The sequence below is a fragment of the Enhydra lutris genome, unplaced genomic scaffold (genome assembly GCF_002288905.1).
Source record: "Enhydra lutris kenyoni isolate GAN:26980312 unplaced genomic scaffold, ASM228890v2 scaffoldscaffold74, whole genome shotgun sequence".
Lineage (NCBI taxonomy): Eukaryota > Metazoa > Chordata > Mammalia > Carnivora > Mustelidae > Enhydra > Enhydra lutris.
The window spans coordinates 5763341-5776680 of record NW_019154158.1 but is presented as its reverse complement, the minus strand read 5'-3'; the positions used below and the strand labels follow the sequence as shown (position 1 = coordinate 5776680).

At 45.4% G+C, this 13340-nt stretch overlaps 1 protein-coding gene across 1 annotated transcript in view; it reads left to right on the top strand.

Moving 5' to 3' along the window:
- Positions 1–13340, top strand: part of LOC111160109 (RNA binding motif single stranded interacting protein 2) — a 73262-nt gene extending 59922 nt beyond the window's left edge. Inside the window, exons 8-16 of the mRNA XM_022522954.1 lie at positions 6172–6251; positions 6387–6496; positions 6781–6827; positions 7003–7096; positions 10597–10674; positions 10987–11097; positions 11660–11740; positions 12124–12209; positions 12982–13340. Coding sequence (XP_022378662.1) covers positions 6172–6251; positions 6387–6496; positions 6781–6827; positions 7003–7096; positions 10597–10674; positions 10987–11097; positions 11660–11740; positions 12124–12204 — 682 coding nt within the window. The 3' untranslated portion in view covers positions 12205–12209; positions 12982–13340. The remainder of the gene's footprint in view (positions 1–6171; positions 6252–6386; positions 6497–6780; positions 6828–7002; positions 7097–10596; positions 10675–10986; positions 11098–11659; positions 11741–12123; positions 12210–12981) is intronic.

Here is a 13340-nt window from a genome sequence, read left to right as displayed (position 1 = left end):
CACCTGTGTGGCTCAGTGGGTTAAAGCCTCTGCCTTCGGCTCAGGTCATCATCTCAGGGTCCTGGGATCAAGCCCCGCATCAAGCCCCGCATCACATCAGGTTCTCTGCTCAGCAGGGAGCCTTCTCCCTCCCCCCCCACTCTGATTTCTGTCTGTCAGATAAATAAGTAAAATCTTTAAACAAATAAAAAAATAAAAAATTAAAAAAAATAAATTATAGGTCACAATACTTAAAGACCCATTTGCCCTCAATTCTTTATCCTTTCCCTACTATTTCTTGCAACTCTAGCATTTGTTCCTTTGATCCAAACCCAAGCAGAATAAACTAATTCTGTATCCTTTTATGTAACCAGAGTCTTCACTGTGAAGGGATTTGCCCAGGGTCCCCTAGCAGTGGGTAGTAGAACAGCCCCTAATCCTCTGGCTTCAAGATCAGTGGGATGAAGTAGAAGATTTGGTCTTCCTTTTCAGTTCTGTTGAGAGTTAGATTCTGGAACTAACCCTGCCACTAACTGCCCCTGTGATATCAGACTTTCCTAAGCCTTGGTTTACTCTGTGAAGTAGAGAGTGACAGAGATGAGTGGTTTTCCTCAGGTGTTCCCTAGAGCCGTGGAGTTCAGAGATTACCTGTCACTGTAGGGTTTTGGCTTCTCCCAGCCCACTGAAGAAATGTTTTTGCTTTTATTTTAAGATTTTGTTTGAAAGGAGATTCTGTTGCTTTTTCTGAAAGCTTGAAAGTTTAAAAACGATTGGAGTATGTGATCTGAAGGTCGCATTTTGTTTTATAATACCTTGTCTGGTCCAGGAGCACTCCTTTACTCTGGAGTGTTTCTCCGAATCTTGCTAACAAGGAACGGGGAGGGTCTCTTCCCCAGCCAGCTCAGTCTGGGGAGCACCACCTGCTGGCAATCCCAAGTATAACTAAAAGAGAGTTCCTAGGCTTGTGCTCATCAAACTGTTTTTGCCCCCACACTTTTTTTTTTTAATTGAAATTCAGTTAACATATAGTATATTATTAGTTCCGGGGATAGACTTCTGTGATTCATCAGTCTTGTAAATACCCAGTGCTGGGTGCCTGGGTGGCTCAGTGGGTTAAGTCTCTGCCTTTGGCTCAGGTCATGATCTCAGGGTCCTGGGATGGAGTCAGGCATTGAGCTATCTGCTCAGCAGGGAGCCTGCTTCCCCCCTTCTCTCTGCCTACTTGTGATCTTTCTCTCTGTGTCAAATAAATAAACAAAATCTTTTTAAAAAAATTATTAATGGGGCGCCTGGGTGACTCAGTGGTTAAAGCCTCTGCCTTCGGCTCAGGTCATGATCCCAGGGTCCTGGGATCGAGCCTCGCATCGGGCTCTCTGCTCAGCAGGGAGCCTGCCTCCTCCTCCTCTCTCTCTCTGCCTGCCTCTCTGCCTACTTGTGATCTGTCTGTCAAATAAATAAAAATCTTTAAAAAAAAAATTATTAAATACGCAGTGCTCAGTACATCATATGCCTTTCTTAATGCCCAGGCCCCAGTTACCCCATCCCCCGCCTCCCCTCCAGCAACCCTGTTTGTTTCTTATTGTTAAGAGTCTCTTATGGTTTGCCTCCCTCTCTGATTTCATCTTGTTTTATTTTTCCCTCCCATCCCCTATGATCCTGTTTTGTTTCTTAAATTTCATATGTGAGTGAAATCATCTGATTGACTCATTTCACTTAGCATAACACCCTCTAGTTCCATCCACATCATTGCAAATGGCAAGATTTCTTTTTTTGATGGCTGAGTATTATTCCATTGTATATATATATATACCACATCTTCTTTATCCATTCATCTGTCAATGGACATCTGGGCTCTTTCCACATTTTAGGTATTGTGGTCATTGCTGCTATATAAACACTGGGGTGCAGGTGACCCTTCAGATCACTGTGTTTGGTTCCTCTCTTAAAGCAGAGGTTCTCAATTCTTTTCAGTTCATGGCACCTTAAGTTGTGTCAACCTTTTTTTTTTTTTTTTGCTCTAAACCAAAAGAAATACTTAAGGGTCATTTGGCTGGCTCAGCTGGTAGAGCGTGTGACTCTTGATCCTGGAGTCGAGAGTTTGAGTCCCACTGGGAGTAGAGTTTACTTAAAAAAAAAAAAAAAAAAAAAAAAGGTCGGGGGGTCGCCAGGGTGGCTCAGTTGGTTAAGTGTCCAACTCTTGATTTCGGCTTGGAGTCTACTTGTCCTTCTCCCTCTGCTCCTCCCTCCCCCCACCCCCGCTCCCTCACTTGCTTGCTCACTCCTGCTGTAAGTAAATAAATGAATAAAATCTTAAAAAAAAAAGATTTTTTATTCCATTCTTAAACGTGCTAATATTTACTGACCGGATGTCCACCTGTTGAACACTGCACAACTTCTTGAACCTTGGAATCAGATTGGACACTTACACTCTCATTTCCTGTCACACATAGGTTTTCCTACAGTATTTGCGTTTGTCGTAGCAACCATGGATAAACCAGCTTTGCAAAAATAATGTTATTAAAAGGATCGTAGGGTGATCCAGTGTTGAAATGGTGATCTGTTTAGAGTTAGTACTCCACACATTATCTAATAGATGTTGCTATATTTTCTTTAGAAAGTTAAAAAAAAAAAAAAAATCCCCTGCATGTGTCTCTGTGAGCTCACCACAGTGGCATGGGGTGCATCAGAGCCCAGGTTGGAAACGGGCTTCGAAGACTTGAAAACCTGCGAAATCTCTTGCATGTGCCTATGCTACAGTCTACACATTTTCTTCATATGGTTAGATCTTGTGAAGTCTAATTTCCAGCAAATTACAAATATTGACATTTTAAATAAAACTGTCATGTCATTTGTAAATGCATCCAAATGGATCTAAATGTCATAGCAATTTGATTCACAAAATCATCCATTTAAAAATACTTAGGGCCTGGGGGCGCCTGGATGGCTCAGTGGGTTAAAGCCTCTGCCTTCGGCTCAGGTCATGATCCCAGGGTCCTGGGATTGAGCCCCGCATCTGGCTCTGTGCTTGGCGGGGAGCCTGCTTCCCCCTCTCTCTCTGCCTGCTTGTGATCTCTGTCAAATAAATAAATAAAATCTTAAAAAAAAAATACTTAGGGCCAGGGCGCCTGGGTGGCTCAGTCCTTATGGGGCTGCCTTGGCTCACATCTTGATCCTGGGGTCTTGGGATCCAGCCCCGCATTGGGCTGCCTGCTCAGCGGGGGTGGGGGCTGCTCGGCAGGGGGCCTGCTTTTCCCTCTGACCCTCCACCTGCTTGTGTTCCCTCTCTCACTGTATCTCTGTCAAATAAAAAAGAAAACAAACCAAACTTGGGGCCAGGGACTGTTAAGGGACCAGTCAGTTAAGCATCTGCTTTCAGCTCAGGTCATGATCTCAGGGTCCTGGGATCAAGTCCCACATCTACCTCCTTGCTCAGCGGGGAGCCTGCTTCTCCCTCTGCCTGCCACTACCCCTGCTTGTGCTCTCTCTCTTTCTGACAAATAAATAAATAAAAATAAAAATACTTAGGGCAGGGCATCCCAGTGGCTCAGGAGGGTAAGCCTCTGACTCTTGATCTCAGGGTTGTGAGTTCAAGCCCTGTGTAGGGCTGCAGGCTCAGGGTGGAGCCTACTTTAAAAACAAAAATACTTGGGGCATTTCTTCTGTAATAGTCATAATTCATGTCATTTTTATTATAGTGTTCCTTGTTTGTTCTTGATCTTGAACTTTCATTCCATTTCCTTACAGAATTGCATTCTAGTATAGAGTATTTTTTTTTAAAGATTTTATTTATTTATTTATTTGACAGACCGAGATCACAAGTAGGCAGAGAGGCAGGTAGAGAGAGAGGAGGAAGCAGGCTGCCTGCTGAGCAGAGAGCCTGATTCAGGGCTCGATCCCAGGACCCTCAGATCATGACCTGAGCCGAAGGCAGAGGCTTTGACCCACTGAGCCACCCAGGCACCCCTAGTATAGAGTATTTTTATAGTTGAAAGTCTTTTATGGATCATCCTGACATACTTCTCCGCATCAAAAATATGTATATACAATAAATGAGACCTTTTCCTGCAGTTGTGAGACGCTACACATCAAGTAAATTTTATTGGAGAAGCTTACTCCTTTGACGTGGATAAGTTTCATTATGTTTAGGTTTTTCTAATTAGGTTGTGGAGCCAACAATAACTATTGTTTATTGCTATAATATCAATTCTGTTTCTGTTGTTTGTTTTCATGCTGAGAAACCTTGTTCACATAAATAAGTAAATAGGACTAAGAAGAGTTTTGTTGAAATAGGAATTCTTTGAATTCCTTCTCAATTATAAGCCAAGAACCAAGGTGATCGACCCATCAAAACTGATTTTTTTCTGCATCAGTTAACAACCTGCTGAGTTGTCCAGTTTGCTGAAAGAATTAGAAACATCTGACTTAGAAAAAGATTTAAAAGTCAAGCATCATTGCCTCCTGTTGAATTTAGGGATACATGGGGAGGAAAGGCAAAGCCGTGGCTGTGAGAGGGCCTAGACCTGTGAGGACGAGCTGTCCTCAGGCAGGAACACAGCTGTTCCTTAGTTGTAGGAAAGAGCTTATGAGGAAGCAGAGGTTCCGTGAGCCCTTCTCGTAAAACTCCCCAGTCCTGCTTATGCTTTTGGAAGATTAAGGAGTAGAAGTAACCCAACTGAAGACTGCTGCTCTGGGATACCTAGCTCATGGGTTTTCCCTAAAAGTTTCCATGTGAGGCCTTTTTTTAGTGACTACCTTCATAGGACCGGTTCGTATTTTTAGTGGTTATTAGCATAGAAAATATAATGAGACTTAATTTAAATATGGAAGGAAAGAGAGGTGCCTGGGTGGTATAGTGGGTTAAGTGTCTACTAAACGTCTGCCTTTGGCTCAGGTCATGATCCCAGGGTCCCAGGATCCCACCCCAGTTCACACTCCCTGCTCAGCGGGAAGCCTGCTTCTCTCTCTCTTCCTGCCCCTCCCCCCAGCTTGTGTGCGCACATGTGTGCTCTCTCTCTCATGGGCTTTCTCGCAAGTAAATAAAAGCTTTAAAATAAACAAATAATAAATAGGGGAGGAGGGGAAGATACTGTACTTTGTGTCATATAGACCCTTAGAATTTTTAGAACACATGGAAATACATAATCTTATTTGCTCTATAGTAGGTAGATGGATGTTATGTCTAATGCAGAAATGAAAAATGGGTCCAATGGGGTTTGGTGCAGGTCCTAACTCACAGAATTTGGAGTAGTGACCTGGAGCAAGAATCTAGATTTTCTGATTCCTTACTCAGTTGTCTTTCTCTAACAAGATACTTTAACTCCATAGTTCTGCTGTTTCTGTCACTGTAGACCATCAACTCTGTCTTATTACTCTTTCCTCCTACAGTTTCATGAAATCCTAATATTTTCAGTAGCTAATTAGACCTTGATAATGATAATCAGAAGCAAAAAATAAACATTGGCAAGTTCTTAGCTTGTACAATTTTATTGGAGTGAGGGAACAATTTCCATGAGGAATTTTTAAATAAAAAATAATGGTGACATGAGGCACCTGGCTGGCTCTGTGGGTAGAGCATGGGACATTTGATCTCAGGGTCACGAGTTCAAGGCCTACATTAGGTGTAGAGTTTACTTTAAAAAATGATGATGATGTGGGGCGCCTGGATGGCTCAGTGGGTTAAGCCTCTGCCTTCGGCTTGGGTCATGGTCTCAGGGTCCTGGGATAGAGCCCCGCATCGGGCTCCTTGCTCAGCAGGGATCCTGCTTCCTCCTCTCCCCCTCTGCCTGCCTCTCTGTCTGCTTGTGAACTAACTCACTCAGTCTCATTCTCTCTGTGTCAAATAAATTAAATAAAATCTTTAAAAAAAAAAAAAAAGATGATGATGACAACCACTATGTATTCTTGTTTCTTGTTTATGAATCAGACCTAATAGTGGGCCCATCCATTAGTGTCTTTGGAATAGCATAGCTTCATTTTTCCTTTCAGGAGCCCAGCAGGAGCCAGCTGAGAGAACTTGCATAGAAGCTAGGGTTGCCTCTTCAAGTTACCTTGAATTTTTGTGGAGGAGACTGTGTTTTTATAGTCACAACTTCTGGAGCACTTGTGGGCTGGGAACTTAGAGCTTTCTCTTTGAATGTAGGGGGAGCACAGATCCTGGAGAAGCTAGAGCCTAACCCTTCTTGTGCTCCTTAGGATGGAGTCCACAGAGAAGTGTGAAGCCATCATCACCCACTTTAATGGAAAATATATTAAGACACCTGCTGGAGTACCAGGTGAGGTTTCTGGGAATCAGGCTGAGAGAGCCGTAGGTTGTTACTTCTAGTGAAGATTCTGGAGGCGCTTTGCATGAGTGTGAGTGGACTAAGTGAGGTGGGACTCAGCTGTGTCTTTGCTTTCTTTCTTGGCAGCCCCATCTGATCCCTTGCTTTGCAAATTTGCTGATGGTGGTCCAAAGAAACGACAGAACCAAGGGAAATATATGCAAAATGGACAGGCCTGGCCAAGGAACGGAGATATGGTAAGAGGACCTCTGAGGAGACAGTACATTGATGTGGAATGGAAATAACTAGGGCCTAATTTCTGTGAGTTTAAGTGGCAAGCGTGAGAGTTATAGTGAGTAACTGAGAGATGGCTGGCTGCTTAGCATGGTCTTCAGTGGGATTTTGTAGCCCACGCAACCAGACAAATTCTGGTTTAATTCACTTTAATCTGTTGAGTCAGATATATCCCAGTCTTGACACTCTGGCCTTCCTCCTGTTCTCCCCAAGGGCTCGCAATATGAACTGTGTTCTTCCTTTACAGGGTGGTATGGCCTTGACCTATGACCCCACCACAGCTCTTCAGAATGGGTAAGGGTGTTTTATAGAATTGGGGTACCTGAAAAATGTCAACGGCCTGTCCAGACACTGGGATGTTTTGTCTTGGTTTTTAAAGAGCAGTTAGTGGGAAGTGGCTGTGTCTATCAGTGGGGCCCTTACCTTGTGGTTTCCTGTGGCTCCTTACTGATGAGGTTCCTTCCTCCAGGTTTTACCCGGCTCCTTATAACATCACCCCCAACAGGATGCTTGCTCAGTCCGCCCTCTCCCCCTACCTTCCATCTCCTGTGTCTTCCTATCAGGTATGTTCGTGCCCAGAAAAGGGTGTGGGGTTTTCCCCTGTCAATGTGCTTTAGGTAAAGGAGTATAAGGCTGGAAACTTCTTATTTTTTAGTTTTTCCTTTATACATACTGCTCACAAATAATTTTACACGAAAGCATAATGTGTGATCACATGACAGACTGTCGTGGCAGTATCCTTTTACTCTGCCCGCTACTCCACAAGTAAACCTATATTATTAGATTTTTAGTTTTATATTTCAGAAAATTCCAGATTTTTCTTCATGTGCATATACACATATGTGTATGATTTCGGAAACCATTGTTTATTTTACAAAAATCTGGTCAGATTAAATATATTTTTTACACTTTACTCCTCTCACTTAACAGTATCTTAAACCAGTGATTCTTAAAGTTTGGTGCCGTGACGAACAGTATCACCTGGGAATTTCAAAAAACAAATTCTTGGACTCCACTCCAGATCTGCTGAATAAGAAACTCTGGGGATGGGTCCCAACAATCTGTTTTTTGTAGTCACCATCTGTCACCATACAAAGTTATTCTAGTATTATTGACTGTATTCCCTATGGGGTGCTTTCCATCCCTGTGACTCAGGTATCTTGTACCTGCTACTCTGTACCTCTTAATCCCCTCCTGTATTCCACGTTCTGGTGCTCCTGTCCTCACCCCTGCCCCAGCCAGCTGAGTTTTTTTTAACAGGCCCTCCAGGTGATTCGGATGTAGTTAATGCTGAGATTTTTTGTTCTGATTCTTTTTTTTTTTTTTTAAGATTTTTATTTATTTATTTGACAGACAGAGATCACAAGAAGGCAGAGAGGCAGGCAGAAAGAGAGGAAGGGAAACAGGCTACCCGCTGAGCAGAGAGCCCGATGAGGAGCTCGATCCCAGGACTCTGGGATCATGACCTGAGCTGAAGGCAGAGGCTTTAACCCACTGAGCCACCCAGGCGCCCCTGATTATTTCTTTTTTTAAAAGTTGCATTGTATTTCATGCGGCAGAGAGATCAGGATTCTTCAACCCTACTTCCGTGAAGGACATTCAGTTGGATTTCAGGGCTTTTCTGGTACAAATACTACTACCATCCATATATTACTCAACTCGCAGCCTCATTCCTTGGACTCTAATTCCCAGAAACAAAACCATGCATCTGTAAAGATCTTCATGCCTACATTCTTAGATATGAATACTGGTGTTTCTGGGGGCTGGAGTCCGAGGATGGGATTGCCAGGTTGGCTAGTATATGGCCATTGAGTTTTGCAGGTGTTGCCCATCGCTTTCTGCAAAGGCCGTGTCAGTTCACATTTCCACTAGTGATGTCTGAGTGGCTATTTCCTTCCAGCCATAAGTGACAGTGGTCTTTTCAACTTTTTCCTTAAATCTCAGCAGGTATAAAGTGCGTTGTCACTTTAATTTGCACTTCCCTGACTACAGCCGAGTTGAAGCGTGTCTGTGTGTGTTTGTCGTATTTGATTTGCTCTTCTCTGATGGCTCTTCATACGCTTGGCCCATGTTTCTGTTTGGTTATTCGTTTCCCTCAACTTACAAAAACCATTTCCATATTATTAAAATATTAATCTTCTGAATGTTATCTTTCTTACAAATGTCTTTTTCCAGGTTTAATTTTTGTCCATTGTACGCTGGTGCTCAAGCTTGAGCTATCAGAATCACTTGGAAAGCTTATCAAACCCAAATTACTGGGCACCACACAAAGAATTTCTGGCTCAGTAAGTCTAGGCTAGGAGGCAAGAATTTGTATTTCTGTTTCCCAGATGCTGCTGCTAATTCCTGCTGCCTGTCCTGGGACCACACTTTGGGAATCGCTCGTTTTCCCCTACAAAAAAACCCCACAAAAGTTTAAAATTTATATATAGTTAAACATTTCTGTTTTTCCACTAAAGCTTTTGAATTCCTTAATTGAATTCACCCAGGGCACCTGGGTGGCTCAGTCAGTTATGTGTCTGCCTTTAGCTCGGGTCATGATCCCAGGGTCTTGGGATGGAGTCCCACATTGGGCTCCCTGCTCAGCGGTCTGCTTCTCTCTCTCCCGGTCCCTCTTCTGCTCCCCCTGCATGTACTCTCGCTCTCTGTCATATAAATAAAATAGTAAATAAATAAAATTGAGATGATTCACATACCATAAAATTCATCTACTTAAAGTATCCAGGTCAGTAGTTTCAAGCATATTTTGCCAAGTTATGTAGCTGTCACCATTATCTAATCCCAGAACATTTCTGTTAGCTCAGGAAGCAGCTGTGTACCCAGTAGCCTTCACTGCCCATTCTCCCTCACCTCCACCCCTGGGGCACCCACTGAGATATGTCCTCTGGCTGTAGACTTGCCTACTCTGGCCACTTTGTGTAAATGGAAGCGTGCAGTGGATGTCTCTGGGGTCGGGCTGCTTCCACTTGGCATGCTTTTCGAGGTTATCAATGTTGTAGCACACAGCGGGACTGAGTCCGTCTCCCGCCGCTGTGTGACTACACCTGTTTGTTTTCCGCTTAGTAGTTGATGGCCTTTTGAGTTGTTTCCACCTTTTGACTATTAGAATAATGCTGCTTTGAATATTTGTGTACGATTTTTGTGTCCCCACATGTTTTGACTTCTCTCGAGTATACACCTCCAGTGGACTTGCTCGGTTCCACAGGAACTCTAACTTTTTGAGGAAATGGCACACTGTACCATTTTACATTCCCGCCCACAGTGTATGACGTTTGTTCTGTCCTTTTTTTTTTTTAAGATGTATTTATTTTTGGGGTGCCTGGGTCGCTCAGTGGGTTAAAGCCTCTGCCTTCGGCTCAGGTAATGATCCCAGGGTCCTGGGATTGAGCCCTGCATCAGGCTCTCTGCTCGGCGGGGAGCCTGCTTCCTCCAATCTCTCTCTCTGCCTACTTGTGATTTCTGTCTGTCAAATAAATAAATAAAAATCTTTAAAAAAAAAAAGATGTATTTATTTTTGAGCAAGTGGGGGAGGAGGAAGAGAGAGAATCTCCAGCAGAATCCCTGCTGAGCGAGGAGCCTGACACAGGGCTTGATCCCCCGACACTGCATGACCTGAGTCAAAATCAAGAGTCAGACACAACCCATTGAGCCATCCAGTCCCCCCTCTTCTGTCCTTTTAATTACAGCCATCCTGGTGGGTGTGAAGTGATCTCGTCATGGTTGTGATTCGCATTTCCCTGGTTACTTGTGATGTCAAGCCTCTCTCGTGTGCTTATTGGCCATTTGTGTATCTTCTTAGAGAAGAAGCTATTCCTATCTTTTTTTTTTTAAATTTTTAATTTTTTTAATTTCAATGTATTCCTATCTTTTGTCCATTTTTAAATTGGGTTATTTGTTGACGTGTACGGGTTGCAAATATTTTTTAAAGAGTTTATTCTTCGTGTTTCTATTTTGTGAGGGGGCACTCCAACTTTTTTGGGGTTTTGCTGAACATTATTAGGTTACTGGGAGAAACAGTAGTTTCTAGGCGATTATTTTTGTCTGTGTCTTTTGTTTGCACTAGAGAGTAAGTCAGACATCTCCTCTGCAAGTACCTAACCCGTCCTGGATGCACCCCCAGTCGTACCTCGTGCAGCCTCCAGTGAGTGTCCCAGCGTGGGCAGAAGCCAAAGGGGCGGTGTGATGTAAAGAAAAACAGTGGGATCTGACAATAGATGCTGTGGGCGTGACCTCTGGCTCAGTCCCTCGTGCAGCCCAGCGGTGTGACCTGAACTCCTGTCAGTTTGTCACTTACAGGAGCAGATCACCTGTTTCTGTTGCACAGTTGGGTTGCTTCTCCCCTATCCTCTCCCAGGACTTTGAAATGTCTGTCTTCAGCGGCCCCAGGAGGCAGAACGCACTGCGGGTCTGTTGGGTGCTGCCAGCGAGCCCTGTCCTTTGTTGCTGCCTCCAGGGTTCCGTTCTGCCGCCGGGGATGGATCACCCCATTTCTCTCCAGCCTGCCTCCATGATGGGACCCCTCACCCAGCAGCTGGGGCACCTCTCCCTCAGCAGCCCAGGCACGGTAAAGCAGTATTTCTGACTCCAGACTCTGAGGGAGCAAGGAGTACCTGTGCGGTGCTCTTCAGTGGAGATGCCTGTGATCGAGGGTGTCAGTCGCGTCCGTGTCCTGGAAGGCACACTCAGACGCAGAGTAGGAGAGCCACAGAACGTAGCCATTCGGCTTCCGGCTCACTCCTTTTAACTGATCTGCACCTACGAAACTAAACAGTGCTTTGTCTACACAGCAGTTCACCCAGGAGCTCACACACATTTCCTAGAAATCCTTCCCAACATGGTGACAAGAAGAACGTGGTGGGGGGCGCTCAGCAGGCTGCTCGTAGGTCTGCGGCCCTGGCCCCCACGGTGTGCACGCGAGGGAGGACGGAGGAGGAAGGGAAGCCCCGGAGCCAGCCGTTTCTCCAAGCCCCTCCCCAACTTAAAACCCCCTGGAGTGCTCCGGACAAAGCTGTTCGACTCTCTGGGGATGAGACCTAGGCATCCGTAGTTTTAGAGCTCCCGGGGTGCTTTAAATGTCTCCAGGAGTTCCCTCACTGCTCTGAGCCTGTGGCTGGGTTTCCTTCTAGTACGTGCCGGCGGCCGCCCCCGTGCCCGGAGCTTACCTCTCCCCCTACGCGCCCGCGCCTTCTTCCGGTGTTGCAGCCGAGGTAAGAGCTCTCGACTCTTTGCATGGAGGGTGGGAAACATGAACCAAGGTAGCTCTCCCGCCGCCGCCCCCCCCCGCCCCCGCCCCTTCCGCCACTTGAAGATCTTCCTCTGCCAGTGATGCTGCTTCTGGGCTATAGGCAGCTGGTAGGTGTAAGAAGAACGTAGGAGGGGAGGACTTCGTCTGCGTCCTTGGACCAGGCCCTTGCTCCTTGAGGCCGGCTGCACTGACCGTGTCTCGGGAAGAGGCGAGGGCGCCCTGGGTGGCCGGGAGGTGATGCTGTGTGCGTGGGGGAGGGGGTGGGTCGGGAAGGAAACTCCGCTCTGGGTGGGAAGAGACCGAAGGAACACACAGCTTGACTCCCCTGCCTGGGCTGTGCTGCAGGAGAGCAGCGGCCAGCAGACTCAAGTGCCGGTGGAGGCTCCCTCAGACCCCGGGCTCTACTCTTTCCAGTTCAACAAGTAGCAGCGGTAAGAGCCCCCCACAGAGGCAGCCAGCCTCTGGTTTATGCCTCCTTTAGGGTTCCTCTCCCCATCTTTGCAGACTACATCTTTTTCTTGTGCTTTACTGAGCTTTGCAAATACTGCTTTTTTTCTTTTTTGTACAAATTGAAGGTCTGTGGCCACCCTGCTTTCCCTGCTTTGAGCAAGTCTGTCAGTGCGGTTGGCATTTACTCACTTAGTGTCTCTGTGTCACATTTGCGTAATTCTCAAAACAGGTTAAATTTGGGGGCGCCTGGGTGGCTCAGTTGGTTAACTGTTATGACCCCAGAGTCCTGAGATCAAGTCCCGCATTGGGCTCCTTGCTCAGCCGGGAGCCTGCTTCTCCCTCTGCCTCTCTCCCTCCCCATGATCCTGTTCTCTCTCTCAGATAAATAAAATCTTTTTAAAGAAATGTCAATTTTTTATTGCATTTTTATGGTGATCTGTGATCAGTGAGTTAACAGTGTTAGCAATGAAGTATTTTTTTAAATATTTTATTTATTTATTTGACAGAGAAAGAGAGAACATAAGCAGACAGAGAAGCAGGCAGAGAGAGAGGGGGAAGCAGGCTCCCTGTTGAGCAGAGAGCCCGATGCAGCAATGAAGTATTTTTGAGTTAAGGTCTTCATATTATATTTTTACACCTACTGCTGTTGCACACCTAATAGGCTACAGTAGAGTGTAAACATACTTTTTGTATTTATTGGGAAACCAAAAATTTCATTTGACTTGCTTTATTGTGATATTTGCTCTATTGCAGTGGTCTGGAAGCGAACCCGCCATGTCTCTGAGATGTGCCTGGACAAATGGACTCTTGGAAAGGCTGATGCTCCCGAACTCCCGGGGGCTGACCAGGAGTACAGCCCCGCTGTGGGCCCTGCTAAGGACTAACACTTGGGCAGCATTTTTCACAGGCCTGATCCTGGAGAAAGAGATCTCTGCACTTGCGCCCTCTGCTTCTGCCTCCATTCCTGGAGCAGCGGGGGGTTGAGGGGGGACCTGTAACTTTGTGTGTGTGCTGCATTCAAGGAGATCAAAAGAACTTTTTTCTTTCTTTTGCAAAGAAAGTTTTATATTTTGTTTTTAACCGCAATATACTCTTTCCATATCCCAAAGAGA